The following is a 25,846-nucleotide window of genomic DNA, read 5'->3' on the forward strand; positions in this document are numbered from 1 at the left end:
ATGATACACACATCAATACATAACAGGTAGATTTTCTGTTCAGGGTAGGGAGAGGTGCTGTGTTGATTCTGGGTGAAGGGCTGGGAGATGCACAAGTTTTTTCTCAGAAGGTGGTGAAAGAAAAATGTGTTTCTCAATGGGTGGGGAGTTAATTTTGTTATGTCTGTAATGCACTAATGAATGACTCCATGAGGCAATGTGTTATACTTAAACTGTAGTGACTTTGGTCCTTTAGTCGTAACTCAAGAGTGAGGCACAAGCATGGTTGGCAGCCTTTTATACTGGGCCCTGCACACCTATGCAGGTGACCCTCAGGTTTCCCGCCGCAGTGCCCTCTGGTGGACAGCCTTTGCCACAGGGGCAGGAAACCCTGGTCTCCATCAGTTGCACCCTCTAGTGGTGCCAGCATACAGTGTAACCCTTATTGATAGTACATCAGGTAACAAGTCTCCATCTTATGCAACTATACAGTGACTACACAGAGTGTATAACTATAGTCTGCATATATAACAAATTTAATGCTCAAAGGGGACAAGAATAGGCCTGAATTTATTCTAAGTGGCGGTGGGGACACAAGGTTCAGCTCAGTGGGAGAGGTAGAGGATTTGTTCTTAGGTAAACTGGGGAGGTCCCAGTTTGTGCTCTGTAATGGAAGGAACTACCTATTGTGCCCTCAGTCGGCGGTGCGGGGGGGGGGGGGGGGCGTGCGGGGAGGATAAAAATGCCCTCAGTTAAGGGGTGAAGGTTGAATCTTTCTTCGGCGGGGGTGGGCAGGGGGGTGTTGTCATCAGTAGGGATGGGTTGACATGATTTATTTGTGTAATGTAGAAAATTACTCGAAAGACTTGTTACTGTAAGCTCACTCAGGTGCAAACCTGGTTCAACTTTATTCGCGCACAAAGTGCGCACATGACATGGTACTCGCTCTTATATACCAGGGCCCGCGCACACGCGCGTACAGCCCGATGACCTCTGACAGTGGTGCCCCCTGGTGTGTAGTGATCCCAAGCATCAATACATAACACCATCCCCCTTCAAGATCTTAGTATCAGTCTCTTTACAAATTAAGACGGTCTGGGGCTTTTCGCTTACAAGTTGATCGTCTCAGTTCAACTCCAGTTCTGGGCGGGGGTTCTGAGTCAGTGGTGACTGAAGGCTGAGTAACCGATCTGATGGCAGTGGTAATGACCCTATAAGAGACTGAAAGTCCAGATTCAGTAATGACAGCAGAGTCTTCTGATGAATGAACATTGGTTGGTTGGTCACGGACTGCATCTTTCTCAACCGGTTCCGATTCATCCGTGTGCCACAGTTTTATCTGATCAACATGTTTCCTGCATGTTTGCCCATTCTTGAACACGACAATAAACACCTTCTGTTACCCTCCTTGTCCGTAACAGTACCGGCGATCCACTTTGGACCTTGACCATAATTCAGCACATAGACTGGATCGTTGACAGAGATGTCACATGACACAGCAGCATGATCATGATACCATTGCTGATTTTGACGTCTGTTTTCAACATGATCATTCAAATTAGGATGGATAAGAGAAAGCTTGGTCTTGAGACTTCTCTTCATCAGTAGTTCAGCAGGGGAGACCCCGGTAAGCATGTGAGATCTTGTCCTGTAACTAAGCAATATACATAACAAACGAGTCTGCAATGAACCCTGAGTCATGTTTCATGCTGTGCTTGATTGTTTGAACCGCACGCTCTGCTTGACCATTAGACGCAGGTTTGAATGGAGCAGATCTTACATGTCTGATACCATTGAGTTTCATGAACTCCTGAAACTCAAGACTTGTGAAGCAAGATCTGTTATCGCTCACAACAATATCAGGCAAACCATGAGTAGTAAACATGACACGAAGGCTCTCAATTGTAACTGTGGACGTAATGGATGACATAATAATACACTCTATTCACTTTGAATATGCATCCACCACAACAAAAAACATCTTTCCCAGGAAAGGGCCCGCAAAATCGATGTGTATCCTCAACCATGTTTTAGATGGCCATGACCAAAGACTCAGCGGCGATTCCGCTGGTACTTCACTTAGCTGCATGCAAGTATTGCACTGATGCACACATGATTCCAGATCAGAGTCAATTCCAGGCCACCAAACATGAGCCCTGGCAATGGCTTTCATCATGACGATACCAGGATGAGTGCTATGTTGTTCACGTACAAATTTTCTCTGCCTTTCTTCGGCATAACAACACGATTGCCCCGCAGTAGACAATCTGACAGAATGGATAGTTCATCTTTGCGACGGTTGTAAGGTTTGGTCTCATCACACATTTCCATAGGTATTGCAGACCAATCACCACTGAGGTCACAATGTTTCACAACCGGTAAAATAGGATCATGGCTGGTCCAGATCCTCAATTATTGAGCAGTGACAGGAGTTCCTTCACTCTCAAAAGCATCCATTTTAACAGTAGATCTGCAGGTTGAGGCATCTCCACTTCAGATGTAGGCAACAGCAGATGACTCAGTGCATCGGCACAATTCTCAGTGCCAGGTCTATGTCAAAGGACATAATCCTAGGCAGACAATTTCGATGCCCACCTCTGGATAAGGGACGATGCATTGGTGTTGATACCTTTGTTTTCCGAAAACAATGAAATGAGTGGCTTGTGATCCGTTTTGAGTTCAAAACGAAGACCAAACAGATTCTGATGCATCTTTTTGACCCCATACACACAGGCCAAAGCTTCTTTTTCTACCATGCTGTAAGCTCTTTCCGCCTTTGACAAACTTTTCGAAGAATACGCAACAGATTGTAGCTTACCCGATTCATTTGCTTGTTGGAGTACACAGCCAACCCCATATGATGAAGCATCACAGGCCAATACAAAGCGTTTACACGGATCATAGTGAACAAGCAGCTTGTTTGAACAGAGCAGATTCTTAGCTTTCTCAAAAGCTCTATCTTGAGATACACCCCAGACCCAGTTGTCGCCTTTTCTGAGTCGTATGTGCAGTGGCTCTAATAAAGTGCTCAATCTGAGTAAGAAATTACCGAAGTAGTTGAGTAGCCCAAGGAATGAATGCAGCACTGTCACATTCTGAGGTCTGGGTGCATTTTTGATGGCCTTGGTTTTCGAATCAGTAGGCCTGATGCCATCAGCAGCAATTTTCCTCCCCAGGAATTCAACTTCAGGTGCCATGAAGACACACTTCGAACTTTTCAGCCTGAGTCCCACTTTGTCCAGATGATGTAGGACTTCTTCAAGATTGTTCAGATGTTCAGCAGTGTCGCGACCTGTGACCAGAATGTCATCTTGAAACAAATCGGTTCTAGGAACAGACTTCAGTAGACTCTCCATGTTCCTCTGAAATATGGCTGCAGCCGAACAGATTCCAAAAGGACACCTATTGTAGACAAACAGTCCTTTTTGGGTGTTGATGCAGGTGAGTTTCTTCGAAGTGTCGACAAGCTTCTGTGTCATATAGGCTGACGTCAGATCCAGTTTAGTGAATGACTTTCCACCAGCTAGCATGGCGAACATGTCATCATCCTTCAGTAGCAGATACTGATCCTGTTTCGAAAATCGGTTAATCGTAACCTTGTAGTCTCCACAGATCCTGACAGTGCCATCACTCTTTAACACTGGAACAGTAGCTCTGGCCCATTTGTTAAATTCGACCAATGATATGACCCCTTCATGTTGGAGTCTGTCAAGCTCAATTTTGACCTTCTCCCTCATCATGTACGGAACATACTGAGCTTTATGATAGACAGGTCTTGCATCAGAATCCAGGTGAATCTGCACCTTGGCTCCAGTAAAATTGCCAATGCCCAGTTCAAACAAAGAAGGAAACTTCTTCAGCACTTGAGCGCACGAACCGAGGACAACGCTTTGATATCATTCCAGTTCCACTTGATTTTCTTGAGCCAATTCCTGCCGAACGGCGTTGGACCATTGACTGGGATGATCCATAATGGTAAATCATGAACCACACCATCATACGACACCTTGACTACTGCACTGCCAATCATCAGTATGAATTCCTTAGTGTAAGTACGCAACTTGGCATTGACTGGACTCAGCTTTGGCTTCACAGCCTCAGTGTCCCACAGCTTGTCAAATGTCCTTTGGCTCATTATCAACTGACTCGCACCCGTGTCCAGCTCCATTGATACAGGCACACCATTCAGCTTCACATTAACCATTATTGGTTGGCTCTTTGTCAGGAACGAATACAGGCCGTACACTTCCTCCTCCGGTATCTTGGGTTGCATATCTGGGCCAGCACTGGATTGGTCAAATGTGATGAGCAGCAGCACGCTTGCTCAGTTGTGGGCACATTCGCTGAAGATGCCCCACTTTTGAACAGCCTTTACAGATGTACTGTTTAATGAGGCCGATGATTGCCCCCACAATACCAACAGGGTGAAATCGGATTCGTACCAGTTGACGGACTTTGAGCAGTTACAGGTTTCACTTAAGCAGTCGAGTAGGCTCTGCCATAAGCAGCTATGCCAGACGACGACACAATCTTGTTTACAGTACTTGCCATGGAGCTCCGACTCTTCAATGATATCTGCCTTATATTATCATCAGTCGTCATCAATGCCTGGGCAGTCACGATGGCCTTGCTCAAATCCAGCGTTTCTGCAGCCAATAATTTCCAAAGGATCACATCATGGTTTGATGCCTATCACAAAGAAATCTTGCAACATGTCTTCCAACGCGTTTCAGAACTTACACGGCTCAGCCAGACGTCTTAGGTCAGCGACGACTCCCGACACATCCTGGCCCTCAGCACGAACATGTGTGTAGAAGCAATAGCGTGAGATGATGATCCCCTCTTTTGGCTTGAGATGTTCACACAGCAGAGCGCACAAATCCCCATACTCTTTGTCCGTTGGACGTGCAGGCGACAGAAGATTCTTTATGAGGCCATAAATTTTTGGACCACAAATAGTGAGGAAAACCACCCTGCGCCTAACTGCATCACCAGCTTCCTCCATTTTGTTTGCCACGAAATACTGATCCAGGCGGTCGATAAGATCCGCCCAATCCTCGCCATTCACGAATCTCTTCAGAATTCCAATGGTGCCCATTGTGCATGCGAAGGTTCTTAAGTTACCTTGTCACAAAATGTAATGTATATAATGACTCGAAAGACTTGTTACTGTAAGCTCACTCAGGTGCAAACCTGGTTCAAATTTATTCGCGCCCAAAGTACGCACATGACATCGTGCTCGCTCTTATATACCAGGGCCCGCGCACACGTGCGTACAACCCGATGACTTCCAACTGTGGTGCCCCCTGGTGTGTAGTGAACCCAAGCATCAATACATAACACTTTGTCCTCAGTAGGGGCAGGGAAGACTGAGTTTGTCCTCAAGGGGAGTTAGGGTTTTGACCAAATTTCTACTAAGGGCATATGAGTTATTTGGATTTTTATTCAGTGGGGGAATGTTCTGGTGGCATTTCTGTTCACTGGAGGTGGGGTTGTTGGGCAGGGTCAGGGGATAAACTCTGGTCTTGTGTGGTGGAGAGGGTGTAATCACTGGTGAGTTGGATTGCCACACAGTGGTAAGGAGTACACTTTATGAGAAGTGTTGCACAATGTCACTGAAACCTGTATCCTTTGTCATGTCCAGACTCAATTATTCCAATGCTCTCCTAACTGGCCTCCCCTCCATAAACATCAGCTCATCCAAAACTTTGCTGCCCATAACCTATCCCACACCAAGTCTTATTCATCAATCTTCTTCTTCTTAGGCAGTCCCTCGAAGTCGAGGATGACTTGCTTCCACACTAAAAATGAGTTCTCAGGTGACTGATGAGTCCAATGTGGGACCAGCAGTCATCAGCTCCTGTCATGGCGCGGGTGATACACACATCCTTGTGATCCCTGGCTCAAACGATGACATAGTCAAGCAGGTGCCAGTGTTTAAAGCGAGGGTGTTGCCACGATGCCTTGTACTTGTCCCTCTGGCGGAACAAGGTGTTAGTGATGACAAGGTCATGCTCTAGGCATTTTGTCAGGAGCAGGGTACCACTGGAGTTGGTTTTTCCTACCCGCTCTCTGCCGATCACGCCTCCCCAGAGGTCCGTGTCCTTACCGACCCTGGCGTTGTAGTCGCTGAGGAGGATCAGTTTGTCGTCCGTTGGGATGCGGGACAGGGATTGTTCGAGGCCGGAGTAAAATCCCTCTTTGGCCTCATCTGTTGCGTCGAGTGTTGGGGCGTATGCACTGATAACTGTGGCACACTGGTTCCGGGATAGGGCGAGTCGGAGTTATGAGACGTTCGCTAATCCCGCAGTGGGGGTCTCTGAGGTGGTCAACCAGCTCGTTCTTGATGGCAAAACTGACTCCATGGATGCAGTATTCTTCCTCTGGTTTGCTTTTCCAGAAGAAGATGTAACCTTGTTCCTTGAGCTGGCCTTCCCCTGCCCGCCGGGTCTCGCTTAGTGCAGTGATGTCGACATCGAAGCGTCTAAGTTCCCGGGCAACTACGGCGTTGCGGCGTTCCGGTCTGTTGCTGTTGGAGTTGTCCATGAGGGTCCTGACATTCCAGGTCACAAATTTCATTTTGAATGTTCGGACCGGGGTCAAGCAGGGCTGCGTCATCGTGCCAATCCTCTTCTTGATCTTCCTCGCTGCAATGCTCCAACTCACACTCAACAAGTTCCTCGCTGGAGTGGAACTAAACTATAGAACATATAGGAACCTGTTCAACCTGCGTCACCTCCAGGCCAGATCCAAGACCGTCCCATCCTCTGTCGTCGAGCTACAGTACGCGGACGATGCTTGCATCTGTGCACATTCAGAGGCTGAACTCCAAATCATAGTCAACATCTTCACGAAAGCATGGGCCTTACACTAAACATCTGTAAGACAAAGGTCCTCCACTAACCTGACCCCGCCACATGGCACTGTCCCCCATAGCATGGCGCTGGACAACATGGACCACTTTTCATACCTCAGGAGCCTATTATTATCGACGATGAGGTTCAACACTGCCTCCAGTGCGCCAGCGTTGCCTTTGGCTGCCTGAGGAAGAGAGTGTTTGAAGTTCAGGCCCTCAAATCTGGCACCAAGCTTATGGTCTGTCGCTGTTGGAGTTGTTCAAGAGGGTCCTGACGTTCCAGGTCCCGAACTTCATCGCACTAACCCTCTTCTCGATCTTCCTCGCTGCAATGCAGTGATACCCGCCCTCCTGTATGGTTCAGAAATGTGGACCATATACAGTAGACACCTCAAATTGCTGGAGAAATACCACAAGCGTTGTCTCCACAAGATCCTGCAAATCCCCTGGGAGGACAGACGCACCAATGTTAGTGTCCTCAATCAGGCCAACATCCCCAGCATCGAAGCACTGACCACACTCGACCAGCTCCGTTGGGCGGGCCACATTGTTCGCATGCCTGACATAAGACTCCCAAAGCAAGCGCTTTACTCAGAATTCCTACACGGCAAGTGAGCTCCAGGTGGGCAGAGGAAACGTTTCAAGGACACCCTCAAAGCCTCCTTGATAAAGTGCATCATCGCCACCGACGCCTGGGAGTCCCTGGCCAAAGACTGCCCAAAGTGAAGAAAGAGCATCCAGAAGAGCGCGGAGCACCTCGAGTTTCGTCACCAAGAGCATGCAGAAAACAAGCGCAGGCAGCGGAAGAAATGTGTGGCAAACCAGACTCCCCACCCACCCTTTCCTTCAACGACTATCTGTCCCACCTGTGACAGAGACTGTAATTTCCGTATTGGACTGTTCAGTCACCTAAGAACTCACTTTTAGAGTGGAAGCAAGTCTTCCTCGATTTCGAGGCACCGCCTATGATGATGATTGCTTTGTATGCAACGCTATGTAACCAGCATTCTATCGCCACCAGAGGGCATATCTTTTGGAGTCCCAAGGGATCCCAGCATCTCTTGGGAGCACTGTATATAAGCAAGCCCCCCATGCTGTACCAGTACTCTGGAGTTGAAATAAAGAGATTAAGATCACACTTACTCACGTCAACAGTACTCAGTCACATTGCGTTATTTGAGACATAACAACTGGTGACGAGCTAACAAACTACCACGCGAAAATGCAGAGAACTGTTGGTATCCTGGAGAAATTCTCAGAAGGGGACGATTGGGAGGCCTTTGTGAAGTGACTCGACCAATACTTCGTGGCCAACGAGCTAGAAGGGAGTGTGAAAGCTGCCAAATGAAGGGCGATCCTCCTCACCATCTGCGGAGCAACAACCTATGGCCTCATGAAGAATCTTCTTGCTCCGGTGAAACCAACAACCAAATCGTATGAAGAACTGTGTATGCTGGTCCGGGAGCACCTAAATCCGAAGGAGAGCGGTCTGATGGCAAAGTATCGATATTACACATGTCAACGGTCTGAAGACTAGGAAGTGGCGAGCCTACGTCGCCGAACTGAGGCGCCTTGCAGGACATTGCGAATTCGATGGATTCCTGGAGCAAATGCCAAGAGACTTTTTTGTGCTTGGCATTGGCCAGGAGGTTGTCCTTCGCAAACTATTGACTGTTGAAACACCGAACCTGAGCAAAGCCATAATAGCCCAGGCATTATGTCCACCAGCGATAACACTAAACAAATTTTGCAGCATAAAAATGTTTTGACAAGTACTGTACACAAAGTAACGTCATTTTCAGGCAGGAATGCATATGGCAGAACGTACATGCCTGCAGCTGCACAACCTCCAATGACTCAAAGTCCGCCATCAAGCATTAATGCAAGGCAATTGATACCTTGTTGGTGCTGCGGAGGTGATCATCGAGCCCATCAATGCCGCTTCAAACACTATGCGTGCAAAGGCTGTGGAACAATGGGACACCTCCAGCGAATGTGCAGACGAGCTGCAAACCCTGCAAACCACCACGTTGCAGAGGAAGACCGATCCATGGCAGATCAAACTGAACTAGAGATTCAAACCGAGGAGGTAGAAGTGTACGGGGTACACACCTTCACCACGAAATGTCCACTGATCATGTTAAAAGTTGAACTGAACGGAATTCCAGTATCCATGGAATTGGAAATCGTTGCGAGTCAGTCCATCATGAGCAAAAAGATCGACAGGCTGTGGTTCAACAAGGCACACAGGCCCAAGCTGAGCCCTATTCATACCAAGCTGAGAACTTACACTAAAGAGCTGATCCCTGTAATTGACAGTGCAGCAGTAAAAATCTCCTATGATGGAGCAGTGCACGAACTACCACTATGGATTGTACCAGGAGATGGCCCCACACTGTTCAGCAGAAGCTGGCTGGGAAAAATCCGCTGGAACTGGGACGACATCTGAGCGCTTTCGTCCGTCGATGACGCCTCATGTGCCCAGGTTCTGAGCAAGTTTCCATCATTGTTTGAACCAGGCATCGGAAGTTTCTCGGGGGCGAAGGTGCAGATCCACTTGATCCCCGGTACACGAACCATCCACCACAAGGCACGGGTGGTGCCATACATGATGCAAGAGAAAGTGAAGATCGAGCTGGACAGGCTGCAGTGAGAAGGCATCATCACGCCAGTGGAGTTCAACGAGTGGGCCAGTCCGATTGTTCCGGTTCTCAAGGGCAATGGCATGGTCAGAATTTGTGGGGACTATAAAGTAACGATTAACTGTTTTTCGCTGCAGGATCAATACCCACTACCCAAGGCAGACGACCTATTTGCGATGCTGGCAGGAGGGAAGACATTCACCAAGTTGGACCTGACTTCGGCCTACATGATGCAGGAGCTGGCGGAATCTTCGAAAGGCCTCACCTGCATCAACATGTAGAAAGGTCTGTTCATACAATAGATGCATGTTTGGGATTTGATCAGCCACAGCTATTTTTCAAAGGAACATGGAGAGTCTGCTAAAGTTGGTACCGCGCACCATAGTTTTCCAGGATGATATAGTGATCACAGGTTGGGACACCATCGAACACTTGCAGAACTGGGAAGAGATTCTAAGTCGACTCGATCTTGTGGGACTCAGGTTGAAATGCTCGAAGTGTGTTTTCCTGGCGCCAGAGGTCGAGTTCTTAGGGAGAAGAATCGTGGCAGACGGCATCAGACCCACTGATGCCAAGATGGAGGCCCTCAATAATGCGCCGAGACCACAGAACGTGATGGAGCTGCAGTCGTTCCTGCGACTCCTCAATTATTTTGGTAATTTCCTACCTGGGTTAAGCACCTTGCTAGAACCGCTACATATGTTGCTACGCAAGGGAGATGAATGGGTATGGGGGAAATCACAAGATACAGCTTTTGAGAAAGCCCGAAATCTGTTATGTTCAAACAAACTGCTTGTTTTGTATGATCCCTGTAAACATTTCATGCTAGCTTGTGATGCGTCTTCGTACAGGGTCGGGTGTGTGTTACAACAAGCAAACGAAAATGGTACATTGCAACCGGTCGCTTATGCGTCCAGGAGCTTGTCCAAGGCCGAAAGGGCCTACGGCATGATTGAAAAAGCAGCTCTGGCATGCGTTTACGGAGTAAAAAAAATGCATCAGTATCTGTTTGGGCTTAAGTTCGAGTTAGAAACTGACTATAAGCCGCTCATATCGCTATTTTCAGAGAGCAAAGGTATTAATACCAATGCTTCTGCTCGCATCCAAAGATGGGCGTTCACGCTGTCTGCATATAACTATGTAATTCGCCACAAACCAGGCACAGAGAACTGCGCTGACGCCCTCAGTCGTTTACCATTGCCCACCACCAGGGTGGAAAAGATACAGCCTGCAGATTTGCTCTTGGTGATGGATGCATTTGAAAATGAAAAGTCACCCGTTACGGCCCGCCAGATCAGGACCTGGACCAGCCAGGATCCTTTACTGTCCCTTGTAAAAAAAACTGTGTCCTCCATGGGAGCTGGTTCAGCGTCCCAGCGGAGATGCAAGAAGAGATCAAGCCGTTCCAGAGGCATAAAGACAGACTGTCTTTTGTGGGGTAAGCGCATGGTTTTGCCCAAGAAAGGCAGGGAAACGTTCATACGCGACCTACACAGTATCCATCCAGGCATAGAAAGCTGTAGCCAAATCCCATGTGTGGTGGCCCGGCATCGACTCAGATTTGGAGTCTTGTGTGCGCCAATGCAACACTTGCTCTCAACTGAGCAATGCACCCAGGGAGGCACCGCTAAGTTTGTGGTCATGGCCCTCCAAACCGTGGTCTAGGATCCACGTTGACTTCGCTGACCCGTTTCTAGGCAAAATGTTCTTGGTTGTTGTGGATGCTTATTCAAAGTGGATTGAGTGTGTAATAATGTCTAAGCACGACCACTGCCACCATCGGAAATCTACGAGCCATGTTTGCCATGCACGGCCTGCCTGATGTCCTTGTCAGCGACAACGGCCGTGCTTCACCAGCGCTGAATTCAAGGAATTCATGACCCACAAAGGGATCAAGCACGTCACATCTGCCCCATTCAAGCTTGCATCCAACGGCCAGGCAGAACGGGCAGTCCAAACCATCAAGCAAAGCTTGAAACGCTTGGCGGAAGGCTCCCTGCAGACCCGCTTGTCCAGAATCCTGCTCAGCTACCGCACCAGACCCCACTCGCTCACCGGGGTTCCCCCAGCCGAGCTGTTCTTCAAAAGGGCGCTCAAAACAAGGCTCTCTTTCATTCACCCTGATCTCCATGATCACGTGGAGGGCAGGCGGCATCAACAAAGCATGTAGCATGATCGCACAAATTTTTCACGCGACATTGAAGTCAATGACCCTGTATTTGTACTCAACTATGGACATAGTCCCAAATGGCTTGCTGGTACTGTCATAGCCAAAGAAGGGAGTAGGGTGTTTCAGGTCAAACTTGCAAATGGACTAACTTGCAGAAAGCATTTGGACCAAACCAAACTGCGATTCAGACAGCCACGAGCAACCGGAAGAGGACACCACCAACTTCGACCCTCCGACTCACACACAAGTGGCAACCGACATCACGGTTGACCACGAAGCTGAACTCATCATCCCCAGCAGCCCAGCAAGACCAGCTGCGCAGCAGCCCAGGGAAGAAACAACCAAACCACCTGCACCTGCCTTTGTACCGAGACGATCGATTAGGGAGCAAAAAGTCCCAGATCGTCTCACCCTGTAAATAAGTGTACTACTGACTTTGGGAGGGAGTGATGTTATGTATGCAACCCTATGTAACCAGCATTCTACCACCACCAGAGGGCGTATCTGTTGGAGTCCCAAGGGATCCCAGCATCCCTTGGGAGCACTGTATATAAGCAGGCCTCCCATGCTGTACCAACACTCTGGAGTTGGAATAAAGAGACTAAGGTCACACTTACTCACGTCTACAGTACTCAATCACATAACTTTATGCTGGACATAACAATATCTGCATTCACTTTGACACTTTCAAATTTAGCATCAACTATACGATGTATTATTAGTAACTCAGCATCATCATCGTCTGTAGTGAAGACTGATGGTTTGTTATTGCCTGCATCTGTTTTATTATGCTTTCTGAAGATGGGCACCAGGTTATCTTATTTCCAATGCTGGTTTCCCCCAGTACATCTCTTTTTCATGGAAATCCTGTATCTGGTTATCTCCATTTCCAATTATTCTCTTTTGAGGTTCAGTGCTAGTCCATCCATTTTACTGGCCTGTGATGATTCAGTTACTGAGTCTGGTTCACTCATCCTTGAAAATCCATTTCTTGTGCATAAGATCCCACAACAAGTACATCTCCATCCTAATTAGAATTCTTTATGGTGCTCCCCTCTTAATTTTACTTCTCCCAGTTGTTCCCATTTCAATTCTTCCTCTCCTCTAGTTACCTGGTCTCTGCTGCAATCACATGCCACTTGGAGGGTTTGCATACTGCACCTCTCCCACAGTGAAGTGCTGCATTGTTTTTCACACTTTTTAAAACTTTATCTTCAAACACTGACAGCTCCTGATGAAATCTTTCACCCACTTTTAAACTGTTGTGACTTCTTATTCTTTAGTGTCAGTGCACCTCGATGCTGCTGGATTCCTTTTGAAGATCACAAATGCCCTCTCAAGAATCAAACATATCAGCTGACATACGTAGATCTTATATTTAACTGTGTTACATGTGACCTGGGAGTGTTTGATTGAGTGCCTGAATTGGGGACGTGTTCAGTTTCACAGTGCCAACATGTCTCATTACAATATGCACAAAAATGTATTTAAAAAAATGTGTCGCTGAGAATGCTTCAACAGAAATGGCTTCACTTTTAGGTTGTGCATTAAAATATTGTTGAAAAAACTTTTTAATTCTGCATTTTTAATTGTAAATTGCTATTTACTCACGCAGTCATTTATATTCTTTGTAAATGTCTTTAAACATTATTCTTTCCCATACGATTTGGCACCAATGGTAAACTTAGACATTCTTCTCCCAATACTATCATCGAGTTCGCTAATAAATATTTTATGGACCGCAGAGGTCTAAGGATTGAACATTGGGTTATTGCAGGTCATTTGAAGTCCCTTTGTTGCAATGCAGCTGCTCAGAGTTCCAAAGCACTGTGGTACTAACTGAGCCAAGTTGACACTGATACTTCAACAGATGATTGAGGCCACAGGCCATGATTTGTTGCCGCCTGTGCCACTCTATTACTGAAATAAAAACAGAAACGCTAGAAACACACAGTTTCCGCTTTGGGCTCAATCGACAATCCGGGCGCAAATTACGCCCAAAATTGCGCCAGTTTTGTGAAGCGTTTTTATTTCTCTAGTTTCTGCTCAAGCTCAATTGCATATTGCCAAACATGAAATCTGCCCTGAACCAACGCTTTAGGGCGGCATTTTAGAGCGTAATTTAAAAAAAAAATTTGCTTTAAAAAATATTCCTTGATATATTTCAGATTGGTAACTTGGTGCAGTTTGATTAATGCAGCTGAAAATGGGTTCACCACAAAAATCAGCAATTTAATCCGGTCCACCACCTGTGAGTAGCCCAATTTTAAATAACTGAAAATTACTATAAAAAACTATTACAGAACCATTTGCTAGTTATATTGATGTACAGTAGTTAGTTTCTTCGCAACTTAAAAACAAATTATATTCCAAAGTTTTAAAAATTTGCCTATTAGTGTCCTTGCTCCCAGAAGAACCAGCTGCCTCCTCGAAAGCCCACAAATGAGCGCAATTGGTGAATACTTCGATCAGGGGTGTGACCGGTTTTGTGGGTGGGGCCGGCTTCTAGCACAATGCTTTTTAAACTAGCGCAAAAGATCGTGGAAACTCAATTTATGCTGATTGTAATTTGCGCTAAATTATGCAATCTTTTGCGCTGGTTTTGCCAATTTCGAGCAAATTGCACTGAAAAAAACACACAACTGAGCGGAACTTCCAGGCCAGCAGATGTAATAGAGAAGGTTGCTGGTGTGGATAGTGCGACTGGTGTTGTGTATTTGGACTTTCAAAAGATGTGTGACAAAGTACCACAAATAGACTTGTAAGCAAAATTAAACGCCATGTGATGAAAGGGACAGTGGCTGTATGGTTACGAAATTAGCTAAGAGAGCAGAGAGTAATTGTGAATGGTTATTTTTCAGACTGGAGGGAAGTATACAGTGGTGTTCCCCAGAGGTCGGTATTAGGACCACTGGTCTTTTTGATATATATTAAGAAGTTGGACAGGGCATACAGGGCATAATTTCAACGGTTTCGGATGCCACAAATCTCGGAAATGTAGTAACCATTAAGGAGAATAGTAACAGACCTCAGGAGGACATAGACAGACTGGTGAGATGGGCAGACACATGGCAGATGAAAGTTAATGCAGAGAAATGTGAAGTGATTCATTTTAGTAGGAAAAATGAGGAGAGGCAATATATACTAAATGGAACAATTTTAAAGGGGGTGCAGGAACAGGAAAACCTAGGGGTGTATGTACACAAACCTTAGAAGGTGACAGGCCAAGCTGAGAAGGCTGTTAGAAAAGCATATGCGATCCTTGGCTTTACTAGTAGAGGCATAGAGTACAAAAGGAAGAAAGTTATGCTAAGCTTTTATAAAACACTGCTCAGACCTCAGCTGGAGTACTATGTTTAATTCTGGGCACCACACTTTAGGAAGGATGTCAAGGCTTAGAGAGGATGCAGAAGAGATTTGCTAGAATGGTATCAGGGATGCGGGGCTTCAGTTATGAAGAGACTAGGGGAGACTAGAGAAGCTGGGGTTGTTTTCCTTAGAGCAAAGAAGATTAAGAGGAGATTTGATAGAGGTGTTCAAAATCATGAATGGTTTTGATAGAGTAAATAAGGAGAAACTGTTTCTAGTGGCAGAAGGGTTGATAACCAGAGGACACAGATTTATGGTGTATACAAAAGAATTAGAGACGACAGGCAGATTTTTTAAATGCAGCAAGTTGTTGTGATCTGGAATGCATTGCATGAAAGCAGATTCAATAGTAACTTTCCAAAAAGAATTGGATAAATACTTGAAGGGAAACTTGAAATTGGTGAAGTCAAACGTAGGTCCCTTGCAGTCGGATTCAGGTGAATTTATAATGGGGAACAAAGAAATGGCAGACCAATTGAACAAATACTTTGGTTCTACCTTCACGAAGGAAGACATAAATAACCTTCCGGATGTACTAGGGGACCGAGGGTCTAGTGAGAAGGAGGAACTGAAGGATATCCTTATTAGGCGGGAAATTGTGTTCGGGAAATTGATGGGATTGAAGGCAGATAAATCCCTGGAGCCTGATAGTCTACATCCCAGAGTACTTAAAGAAGTGGCCCTAGAAATAGTGGATGCATTGGTGATCATTTTCCAACAGTCTATTGACTCTAGCTCAGTCCCTATGGACTGGAGGGTAGCTAATGTAACACCACTTTTTTAAAAAGGAGGGAGAGAAAACGGGTAATTATAGACCGGTTAGCCTGACATCAGTCGTGGGGAAAATGTTGGAATCAATCATTAAGGATGAAATAACAGCGCATTTGGAAAGCAGTGACAGGATCCAAGTCAGCATGGATTTATGAAGGGGAAATCGTGCTCGACAAATCTGGAATTTTTTGAGGATGTAACTAGTAGAGTGGACAAGGGAGAACCAGTGGATGTGGTGTATTTGGACTTTCAAAAGGCTTTTGACAAGGTCCCACTCAAGAGATTGGTGTGCAAAATCAAAGCACATGGTATTGGGGGTAATGTACTGACGTGGATAGAGAACTGGTTGGCAGACAGGAAGCAGAGAGTCGGATAAACGGGTCCTTTTCAGAATGGCAAGCAGTGACTAGTGGAGTGCCGCTGGGACCCCAACTCTTTACAATATACATTAATGATCGAGAGGATGGAATGGAGTGTAATATCTCCAAGTTTGCTGGGTAGCGGTGTGAGCTGTGAGGAGGACTCTAAGAGGCTGCAGGGTGACTTGGACAGGTTAGGCGAGTGGGCAAATGCATGGCAGATGCAGTATAATGTGGATAAATGTGAGGTTATCCACTTTGGGGGTAAAAACACGAAGGCAGAATATTATCTGAATGGTGGCAGATTAGGAAAAGGGAAGGTGCAGCGAGACCTGGGTGCCATGGTTCATCAGTCATTGAAAGTTGGCATGCAGGTACAGCAGGCGGTGAAGAAGGCAAATGATATGTTGGCCTTCATAGCTAGGGGATTTGAGTATAGGAGCAGGGAAGTCTTACTGCAGTTGTACAGGGCCTTGGTGAGGCCTCACCTGGAATATTGTTCAGTTTTGGTCTCCTAATCTGAGGAAGGATGTTCTTGCTATTGAGGGAGTGCAGCGAAGATTCACCAGACTGATTCCAGGGATGGCTGGACTGACACATGAGGAGAGATTGGATCAACTGGGCCTTTATACACTGGAGTTTAGAAGGATGAGGGGGGATCTCATAGAAACATATAAAATTCTGACTGGGCTGGACAGGTTAGATGCGGGAAGAATGTTTCCGATGTTGGGGAAGTCCAGAACCGGGGACACAGTCTTAGAATAAGGGGCAGGCCATTTAGGACTGAGATGAGGAGAAACTTCTTCACTCAGAGAGTTGTTAACCTGTGGAATTCCCTGCCGCAGAGAGTTGTTGGTGCTGGTTCATTGGATATATTCAAGAGGGCGTTAGATATGGCCCTTACGGCTAAAGGGATCAAGGGGCATGGAAAGAAAGCAGGAAAGGGGTACTGAATGAATGATCAGCCATGATCTTATTGAATGGTGGTGTAGGCTTGAAGGGCCGAATGGCCTATTCCTGCATCTATTTTCTATGTTTGAAGGCCAGCATCGCGAGAGGAGCGGCGCGGGAGGATAAAGGACGGCGGCAGCGAGTCGAAGCAGCGGCAGTCTGAGGGGCCAGCTGGTGCAGAGGCCAAAGGTAAAACAAAGAAGTAGAAAGAAACCGATGGGTGACGTCACAGCCAAGTGGGTAAGTGATTGGCTGGTGGATTGGTGAGTATTTAATCTTTTTTTTTCTTCTTTTTATTTCCTTATCAGTAGGTAACCTTTGACATTGCTGCCAAATTAAGTTAATCTAAGGGTTAAGTCATGGTAGGAGAGCCCAGACCCGTGTCATTATCCTCCTGTGCCATGTGGGAGGTCAGGAAGTGTGTCAGCTGCAGCTCCTGACAGACCGCATTGCGGCACTGGAGCTGCGCATGGATTCACTCTGGAGCATTCGCGATGCTGAGAATGTCGTGAATAGCATGTTTGGTGAATTGGTCACACCGCAGGTAAAGGTTACTCAGGCAGATAGGGAACGGATGACCATCAGGCAGAGCAGCGGAAGGAAGGTAGTGCAGGGGTCCCCTGTGGTCATCCCCCTCCAAAACGGATACACCACCTTGGGTGCTGTTGGGGGGGATGACTCATCGGGGAGGACAGCATCAGCCAAGTTCATGACACCATAGGTGGCTCTGTTGCACAGGAGGGCAGGAAAAATACTGGGAGAGCTATAGTGGTAGGGGATTCTAATGTAAGGGAAATAGATAGGCATTTCTGCGACCGCAATCGAGACTCCAGGATGGTATGTTGCCTCCCTGATGCAAGGGTTAAGGATGTCTTGGAGCGGCTGCAGGACATTTCGGAGAGGGAGGGTGAACAGCCAGTTGTTGTGGTGCATATAGGTACCAACGATATAGGTAAAAAAACGGGATGAGGTCCGACAAGCTGAATTTAGGGAGCTAGGAGTTAAATTAAAAAGCATTACCTCAAAGGTAGTAATCTCAGGATTGCTACCAGTGCTACATGCTAGTCAGAGTAGAAATAGCAGGATAACTAAGATGAATAAGTGGCTTGAGGAGTGGTGCAGGAGGGAGGGATTCAAATTCCTGGGACATTGGAACCGGTTCTGGGGGAGGTGGGACCTGTACAAACCGGACGGTCTGCATCTGGGCAGGACCGGAAACAATGTCCTAGGGGGAGTGTTTGCTAGTGCTGTTGGGGAGGGGTTAAACTAATATGGCAGCAGGATGGCAACCTATGCAGGGAAACAGAGGGAAGTAAAATGGGGCAGAAACAAAAGACAGAAAAATGAAGATTAAAAGTGGAGGGCAGAGAAATCCAAGGCAAAAATCAAAAAGGGCCACATTAAAGCAAAATTCTAAAGGGACAAAGTGTGTTAAAAAGACAAGCCTGAAGGCTCTGTGCCTCAATTCGAGGAGTATTCATAATAAGGTGGACAAATTAACTGCGTAGGCAGCTAATAACGAATATGATATAATTGGGATTACGGAAACATGGCTCCAGGATGACCAAGGCTGGGATCTCAACATCCAGGGGTATTCAACATTCAGGAAGGATAGACGGAAAGGAAAAGGAAGTGGGATAGCATTGCCGGTTAAAGAGGAAATAGTAAGGAAGGACATTAGCTTGGATGATGTGGAATCTGTATGGGTAGAGCTGCGGAATACCAAAGGGCAGAAAACGTTAGCAGGAGTTGTGTACAGACCACCAAACAATAGTAGTGAGGTTAGGGACAGCATCAAACAAGAAATTAGGGATACGTGCAATAAAGGTACAGCAGTTATCATGGGCAATTTTAATCTACATATAGATTGGGCTAACCAAACTGGTAGCAATACGGTGGAGGAGGATTTCCCGGAGTGTATTAGTGATGGTTTTCTAGACCAATATGTTGAGGAACCAACTAGAGAGCAGGCCATCCTCGACTGGGTCATGTGTAATAAGAGAGGATTAATTGGAAATCTTGTTGTGCGAGGCCCCTTGGGGAAGAGTGACCATAATATGGTAGAATTCTTTATTAAGATGGAGAGTGACACAGTTAATTCAGAGATTAGGGTCCTGAACTTAAGGAAAGGTAACTTTGATGGTATGAGACGTGAATTGGCTAGGATAGACTGGCGAATGATACTTAAAGGGTTGACGTTGGATAGGCAATGGCAGACATTTAAAGATCACATGGATGAACTTCAACAATTGTACATCCCTTTCTGGAGTAAAAATAAAATGGGGAAGGTGGCTCAACCGTGGCTAACAAGGGAAATTAGGGATCGTGTTAAATCCAAGGAAGAGGCATATAAATTGGCCAGAAAAAGCAGAAAACTTAAGGACTGGGAGAAATTTAGAATTCAGCAGAGGAGGACAAAGGGTTTAATTTGGAGGGGGACAATAGAGTATGAGAGGAAGCTTGCTGGGAACATAAAAACTGACTGCAAAAGCTTCTATAGATATGTGAAGAGAAAAAGATTAGTAAAGACAAACATAGGTCCCTTGCAGTCAGAATCAGGTGAACTTATAATGGAGAAAAAAGAAATAGCAGACCAATTGAACAAATACTTTGGTTCTGTCTTCATGAAGGAAGACACAAATAACCTTCCGGAAATACTAGTGGACCGAGAGTCTATCGAGTAGGAGGAACTGAAGGAAATCCTTATTAGTCAGGAAATTGTGTTCGGGAAATTGATGGGATTGAAGGCCGATAAATCCCCAGGGCCTGATAGTCTGCATCCCAGAGTACTTAAGGAAGTGGCCCTACTGGTGATCATTTTCCAACAGTCTATTGACTCTGGATCAGTTCTGGATGGACTGGAGGGTAGCTAATGTAACACCACTTTTTAAAAAAGGAGGGAGAGAAAACGGGGAATTATAGACTGGTTAGCCTGACATCGGTAGTGGAGAAAATGATGGAATCAATTATTAAAGATGAAATAGCAGCGCATTTGGAAAGCAGTGACAGGATCGGTCCAAGTCAGCATGGATTTATGAAAGGGAAATCATGCTTGAGAAATCTTCTAGAATTTTTTGAGGATGTAACTACAAGAGTAGACAAGGGAGAATCAGTGGATGTGGTGTATTTGGACTTTCAAAAGGCTTTGACAAGGTCCCACACAAGAGATTGGTGTGCAAAATTAAAGCACATGGTATTGGGGGTAATGTATCGACATGGATAGAGAACTGGTTGGCAGACAGGAAGCAGAGAGTCGGAATAAACGGGTCCTTTTCAGAATGGCAGGCAGTGACTTGTGGGGTGCCGCAGGGCTCAGTACTGGGAACCCAGCTATTTACAATATACATCAATGATTTAGATGAAGGAATTGAGTGCAATATCTCCAAGTTTGCAGATGACACTAAGCAGGTTGGCGGTGTGAGCTGTGAGGAGGATGCTAAGAGGCTGCAGGGTGACTTGGACAGGTTAGGTGAGTGGGCAAATGCTTGGCAGATGCAGTATAATGTGGATAAATGTGAGATTATCCACTTTGGTGGCAAAAACAGGAAGGCAGAATATTATCTGAATGGCGACAGATTAGGAAAAGGGGAGGTGCAATGAGACCTGAGTGTCATGGTATACCAGTCATTGAAAGTTGACATGCAGGTGCAGCAGGCGGTGAAGAAGGTAAATTGCATGTTGGCCTTCATAGCTAGGGGATTTGAATATAGGAATATTTTACTGCAGTTGTACAGGGCCTTGGTGAGGCCTCACCTGGACTATTGTGTTCAGTTTTGGTCTCCTAATCTGAGGAAGGACGTTCTTGCTATTGAGGGAGTGCAGCGAAAGTTCACCAGACTGATTCCCGGGATGGCAGGACTGACAAATGAGGAAAGAATGGATCGACTGGGCCTGTATTCACTGGAGTTTAGAAGGATGAGAGGGGACCTCATAGAAACGTTTAAAATTCTGACAGCACTGGACAGGTTAGATGCAGGAAGAATGTTCCCGATGTTGGGGAAGTCCAGAACCAGGGGTCATAGTCTAAGGATAAGGGGTAAGCCATTTAGGACCGAAATGAGGAGAAACTTCTTCACTCAGAGTTGTTAACCTGTGGAATTCTCTTCCACAGAAAGTTGTTGATGCCAGTTCGTTAGATATATTCAAGAGGGAGTTAGATATGGCCCTTATGGCTAAAGGGATTAAGGGGTATGGAGAGAAAGCGGGAAAGGGGTACTGAGGTGAATGATCAGCCATGATCTTATTGAATGGTGGTGCAGGCTCAAAGGGCCGAATGACCTATTCCTGCACCTATTTTCTATGTTTCTAAGGCAATGGGGACAGAGCTGAGGAGTGGGACTAATTGGATAGCTCTTTCAAAGAGTCGGCATAGGTGCGATTGGCCAAATGGTTTCTTTCTGTGCTGTATCATTTTATGATTCCACGTCAGTCGGCATCCGTAAAGAGACCAGTGGTTCGCTTGAGGCTTTGTGTGAACAATGGGCACTGTAAGGCCTCGAGAGCACATTGGACATGGGTGGCAATATTATTACTTCATTTTATAAGTTTCCTGCTTTTTTATTAATAATCTAATTTTCTAAATCAATTAGTTGGGACCCTCTACATAGGAGGCACTTTTTAAAAGTTTTTTTTTTGTCTGATGGTGTGGGGGCAACCCAATGTCTCTTTATAGTTTAATTAAAGAAAAGGCATCTGTAAAGAGAAAGGGACAAGTTAACATTTCAGGCGTAACCTTTCGTCAGATTGGAGGTCGCAGGACTAAACCCTATGGAACTCCACTGGCCTGTACCGGAAACATTAATTTGTCTTTTCTCTTCATAGATGCTGACTGATCTGCTCAGCATTCCCTGCCTTTTTTTAGATTTCCAGGATTTTCTGCTGTTTTTGCTTAAGATTTGTATTTTTCTATCATTTGTTTTTTATTTTCTATGTTCAGCATTTGCAGATGTTATTTTTTTTTCACTCTACCATTGATGAGAGGTGAAAGTTTCCAACCCTGGCAGCAATACTGACCTTGATGTTGGTGGCCTCCTGCAGCCGCTGCAGGCTGGAACTGGGTCTGTTGCCCCTGGCAACGGCGCCAGTGCAGCGTTCAAATGGCTCGCTTCCGGTCTGGGCGGGGCGCAGGTTTCCGGTGCGCGGGGTGGGGGACTTTTAATGATGTGACGCTCGAGGCCTAGGTGGAAAGATGAAGAAATTCTTTGGCGAGTTGAAGCGGGATTTAAAGTTTAAAAACTTGGGGCCGGGTCACGCCCTGACCGAGGACACCAGGTGAGGGAGATGGTGCGCGGGTTGCTTTTTGTCTGAAAAGGACAGGACTGACAGCTCGGCGTCTATAACTTAGTGTTCAGTCTGCCTCACTCTCTGATTAGTCCCACTGTTCCCCTGACAGCCGCTCTGGACTATCCGTCTGCGAGGCACACCCACCACAGTGCGAATATGTGAGATTATGATCATTGCCTTCTCGTAAACTTCAAGGAGAGACATAGGAAGGATTATTAAAATAAAATGTCCTCTCTCTCTCTAAGGCGCTAATCTTTGTCCGGTTGAGGTTATTGTTTGCTCTCTGGTACTGTGTTAGATTGTTGGGATCGACTGCTGCTTCAAGGCGTGGTCTGAAGATTGAGTCTGTCTTTTCCCAACTCGAGTGTTTTTTTTCTCTTTTTATTTGGGGTCAAATCCTTAATCTTGCCCGAGGAAAGTTATCTACATGCGGACCATAAATATTTTATTTTATTTATTTTTCATTCAGTAATCCCTAAACTGCTCCAGCTCATTTAAAACCTACATCTATTGACCAAGCTTTTCTTCACCTGTCCTAATGTCTCCTCCTTTGGTTTGGTGTCAATATTTGTCTCATTACGTTCCTGTGAAGTGCCTTGGGACGATTTACTATGGCAAGTTGTTTATAAATGGTTTCCCAGGGGTTTATAATGGTTTCCCAGGGACTAAGCCCTATTTGTTTTCTGGGTTGCCATCATGGCTTCTCCTGCACTGGTGGTTCTGTAGAATTTTTAGGGGAAAAATTTTACCATCTTTGGTAGTCTAAGAAAGAGGAAAAATGACCATGTGCTCTGACTGCCAAATAATTGTATGAAAAAATGAAAAACAAAGTAGGTCTTTTGAAAGAAGTTAATTCCCTTTTTGCAAAATTGCCTGTGAAGGTCCCCCTCTCTCTGAAGACAATGTTTACATAATTGAATACAGTGTACATAGAGAAATGTTATTGCTTTAAAAAGTGATGCGTTATGCCAGATATTTGGTTTGAAAAGGATGAAGTGCGAGAGGCCAACAGACTGAGACACTGAAGCAACTGCTTCATGTATAATGTTTAAGAAATCCACATTAGTTGAGTAATTTGTTTGCACAGTGACTTTTACCAGTTTGTGAAGGGCACTGCAAAGTGTTTACCATGTTCAAATATTATAATTTACCCGCTCTCCCAGTACCCTGCTGTAACTGAAAGATTTTTGTTTAAGTAACACAAACCTAAATCAACATTGTTATCTGCTAAAACTAGCTCACGTTAGCTTACCTACCTGTGCCAGAGAAGTGGAAAACATCTGAATTAAAATGCCACCTGTTTATTGGTTCCAAAATGGAATTTAACTGGTTGGGTACAGATGCTGTTTTGTGCTTGGTTGCTTGGGTACTGTTTGTCTTTTCTTAAATAACATTTGGCGATAATACAACTAGTCACAACTTGTATCTAAATCATCAAGTATGCAATTACTAGAAAATATTCTTGTTCGATGGCTGCATTAATAGTACTTTTAACTAGAATATGCCATCGTGCTCTCTTTAAATACATTCCAAGTAACCATGCAATACAGCCTTGTCAAAGTAGTAGGTCGGAGATTGCAGGTGCAGTGCTATAATGCTGAAGAATGTAAAACATAAGTCAGTAGGGATAGGTTAATTGGGCAATAAAGAATTCAAATCTGGAATTCTTTTTCCTAAAGCTCTCTTCTCTCTTTGTCCCTCTCTCCTCCTTCTTCCCTTCTTCTCCTTTTAAGACCCTACTTAAAACCTACCTCTTTGACCAAGCTTTTAGACACCCTTCCTAATATCTCCTTCTTTGGCTCAGTATTCATTTTTTTTGGTTATGCTTTTGTGAAGTGGCTTAAGACATTTTCCTACATTAAAGGTGCCATATAAATGCAACTTGTTCTGTACCCATCTTTCCCGCAACTCCATCTTTGAATCCCTGCAATCAGGTTTCCGCACCTGCCACAGTACTGAAGCGGCTCTCTTCAAAGTCACAGATGACATCCTTTGTGACTGTGACAAAGGTAAACAATTCCTCCTCGTCCTTGACCTGTCTGCAGCCTTTGACAGGGTTGACCACTCCATCCTCCTCCAATGCCTGTCGACCATCATCCAGCTGGGTGGGACTGCACTCGCCTGGTTCCATTCTTAATAATCTAATCATAGTCAGAGAATCACTTGCAACGGCTTCTCTTGCCGCTCTCTCATCATTACCTCTGGTGTCCCCCAAGGATCTATCCTGGGTTCCCTCCTATTTCTCATCTACATGCTGCCCCTTGGCAACATCATTCGAAAACACAGCATCTGTTTCCACATGTACGCTGATGACACCCAGCTCTACCTCACTACCACTTCTCTTGACCTCTGCATGGGCTCTAAATTGTCAAGACTGCTTGTCCGACATCCAGTTCTGGATGAGCAAAAATGTTCTCCAATTAAATATTGGGAAGGCCAAAGCCATTGTTTTCGGTCCCTGCCACAAACTGTTCCCGAGCCACTGACTCCATCCCCCTCCCGAACATCTGTCTGATGCTGAACCAGACTGTTCGCAACCTTGGTGTCATATTTGACCCTGAAATTAGCTTCCGACCACATATCTGCGACGTAACTAAGACCGCTTATTTGCACCTCCGTAACATCGCCCGTCTCTGTCCTTGCCTCAGCTCATCCGCTGCAGAAACCCTCATTCATGCCTTTGTTACCTCTAGAATTGACTATTCAAATGCACTCCTGGCTGGCCCCCCACATTCTACCCTACCTAAACCTGAGGTCATCCAAAATCCGACTGCCTGTGTCCTAATTCGCACCAAGTCCCATTCACTCATCACCCCTGTACTCGCTGACCTACATTGGCTCCTGGTTAAGCAACGTCGCGATTTCAAAATTCTCATCCTTGTTTTGAAATTCCTCCATGGTCTCGCCCCTCCCTATCTCTGTAATCTCCTTCAGCCCCACGACAACTGGGAATGGTAGCATTGTGATTATGTTACTGGACTAGTAATTCAGAGGTGTGAACTAATGACCTGGAGACATGGGGAATTTAAATTCAGTTAATTAAATAAATCTGGAATAAAAAAGCTCGTGTCAGTAATAGTGACCATGAAACTACCGGATTGTCATTAAAAACCCATCTGGTTCATTAATGTCCTTTTTAGGAAAGGAAACCTGCTGTCTTTACTTGATCTGGCCTATATATGACTCCATCCCCTCAGCAATGTGGTTGACTCTTAACTGCCCTCTGAAATGGCCTAGCAAGCTACTGAGTTGTACCAAACCACTACACACGTGTGGGAGTACCTTCACCGTACAGACTGCAGCGGTTCATGAAGGCTCATCACCACTCTCGATGGGTAATAAATGCCTGCCTTGCCAGCAACACTTACATTCCGTGAAGGAATAAAAAAAATCGAGATATCTGCACTCTTCTAATTCTGCCCTCTTAAGCATCCCTGATTTTACTCGTTCAACCATTGGCAGCCAT

General features: G+C 45.6%; 2 protein-coding genes across 4 annotated transcripts in view; one reads left to right on the plus strand and one right to left on the minus strand.

Moving 5' to 3' along the window:
* Window positions 1-25,846, minus strand: part of hdgfl2 (HDGF like 2) — a 116,665-nt gene that overhangs the window by 90,013 nt on the left and 806 nt on the right. The gene's annotated exons all lie outside the window — the stretch shown is intronic.
* Window positions 22,252-25,846, plus strand: part of ubxn6 (UBX domain protein 6) — a 35,093-nt gene continuing 31,498 nt past the window's right edge. For all 3 annotated transcript variants that reach the window (XR_011587599.1, XM_070859919.1, XM_070859920.1), the window contains exon 1: window positions 22,252-22,368. Coding sequence is in view for 2 of the 3 variants with exons in the window: in XM_070859919.1 (XP_070716020.1) it covers window positions 22,286-22,368 (83 nt within the window). In the remaining variant the exon portion in view is untranslated. The remainder of the gene's footprint in view (window positions 22,369-25,846) is intronic.

Source organism: Pristiophorus japonicus, chromosome 18 (assembly GCF_044704955.1).
Source record: "Pristiophorus japonicus isolate sPriJap1 chromosome 18, sPriJap1.hap1, whole genome shotgun sequence".
Lineage (NCBI taxonomy): Eukaryota > Metazoa > Chordata > Chondrichthyes > Pristiophoridae > Pristiophorus > Pristiophorus japonicus.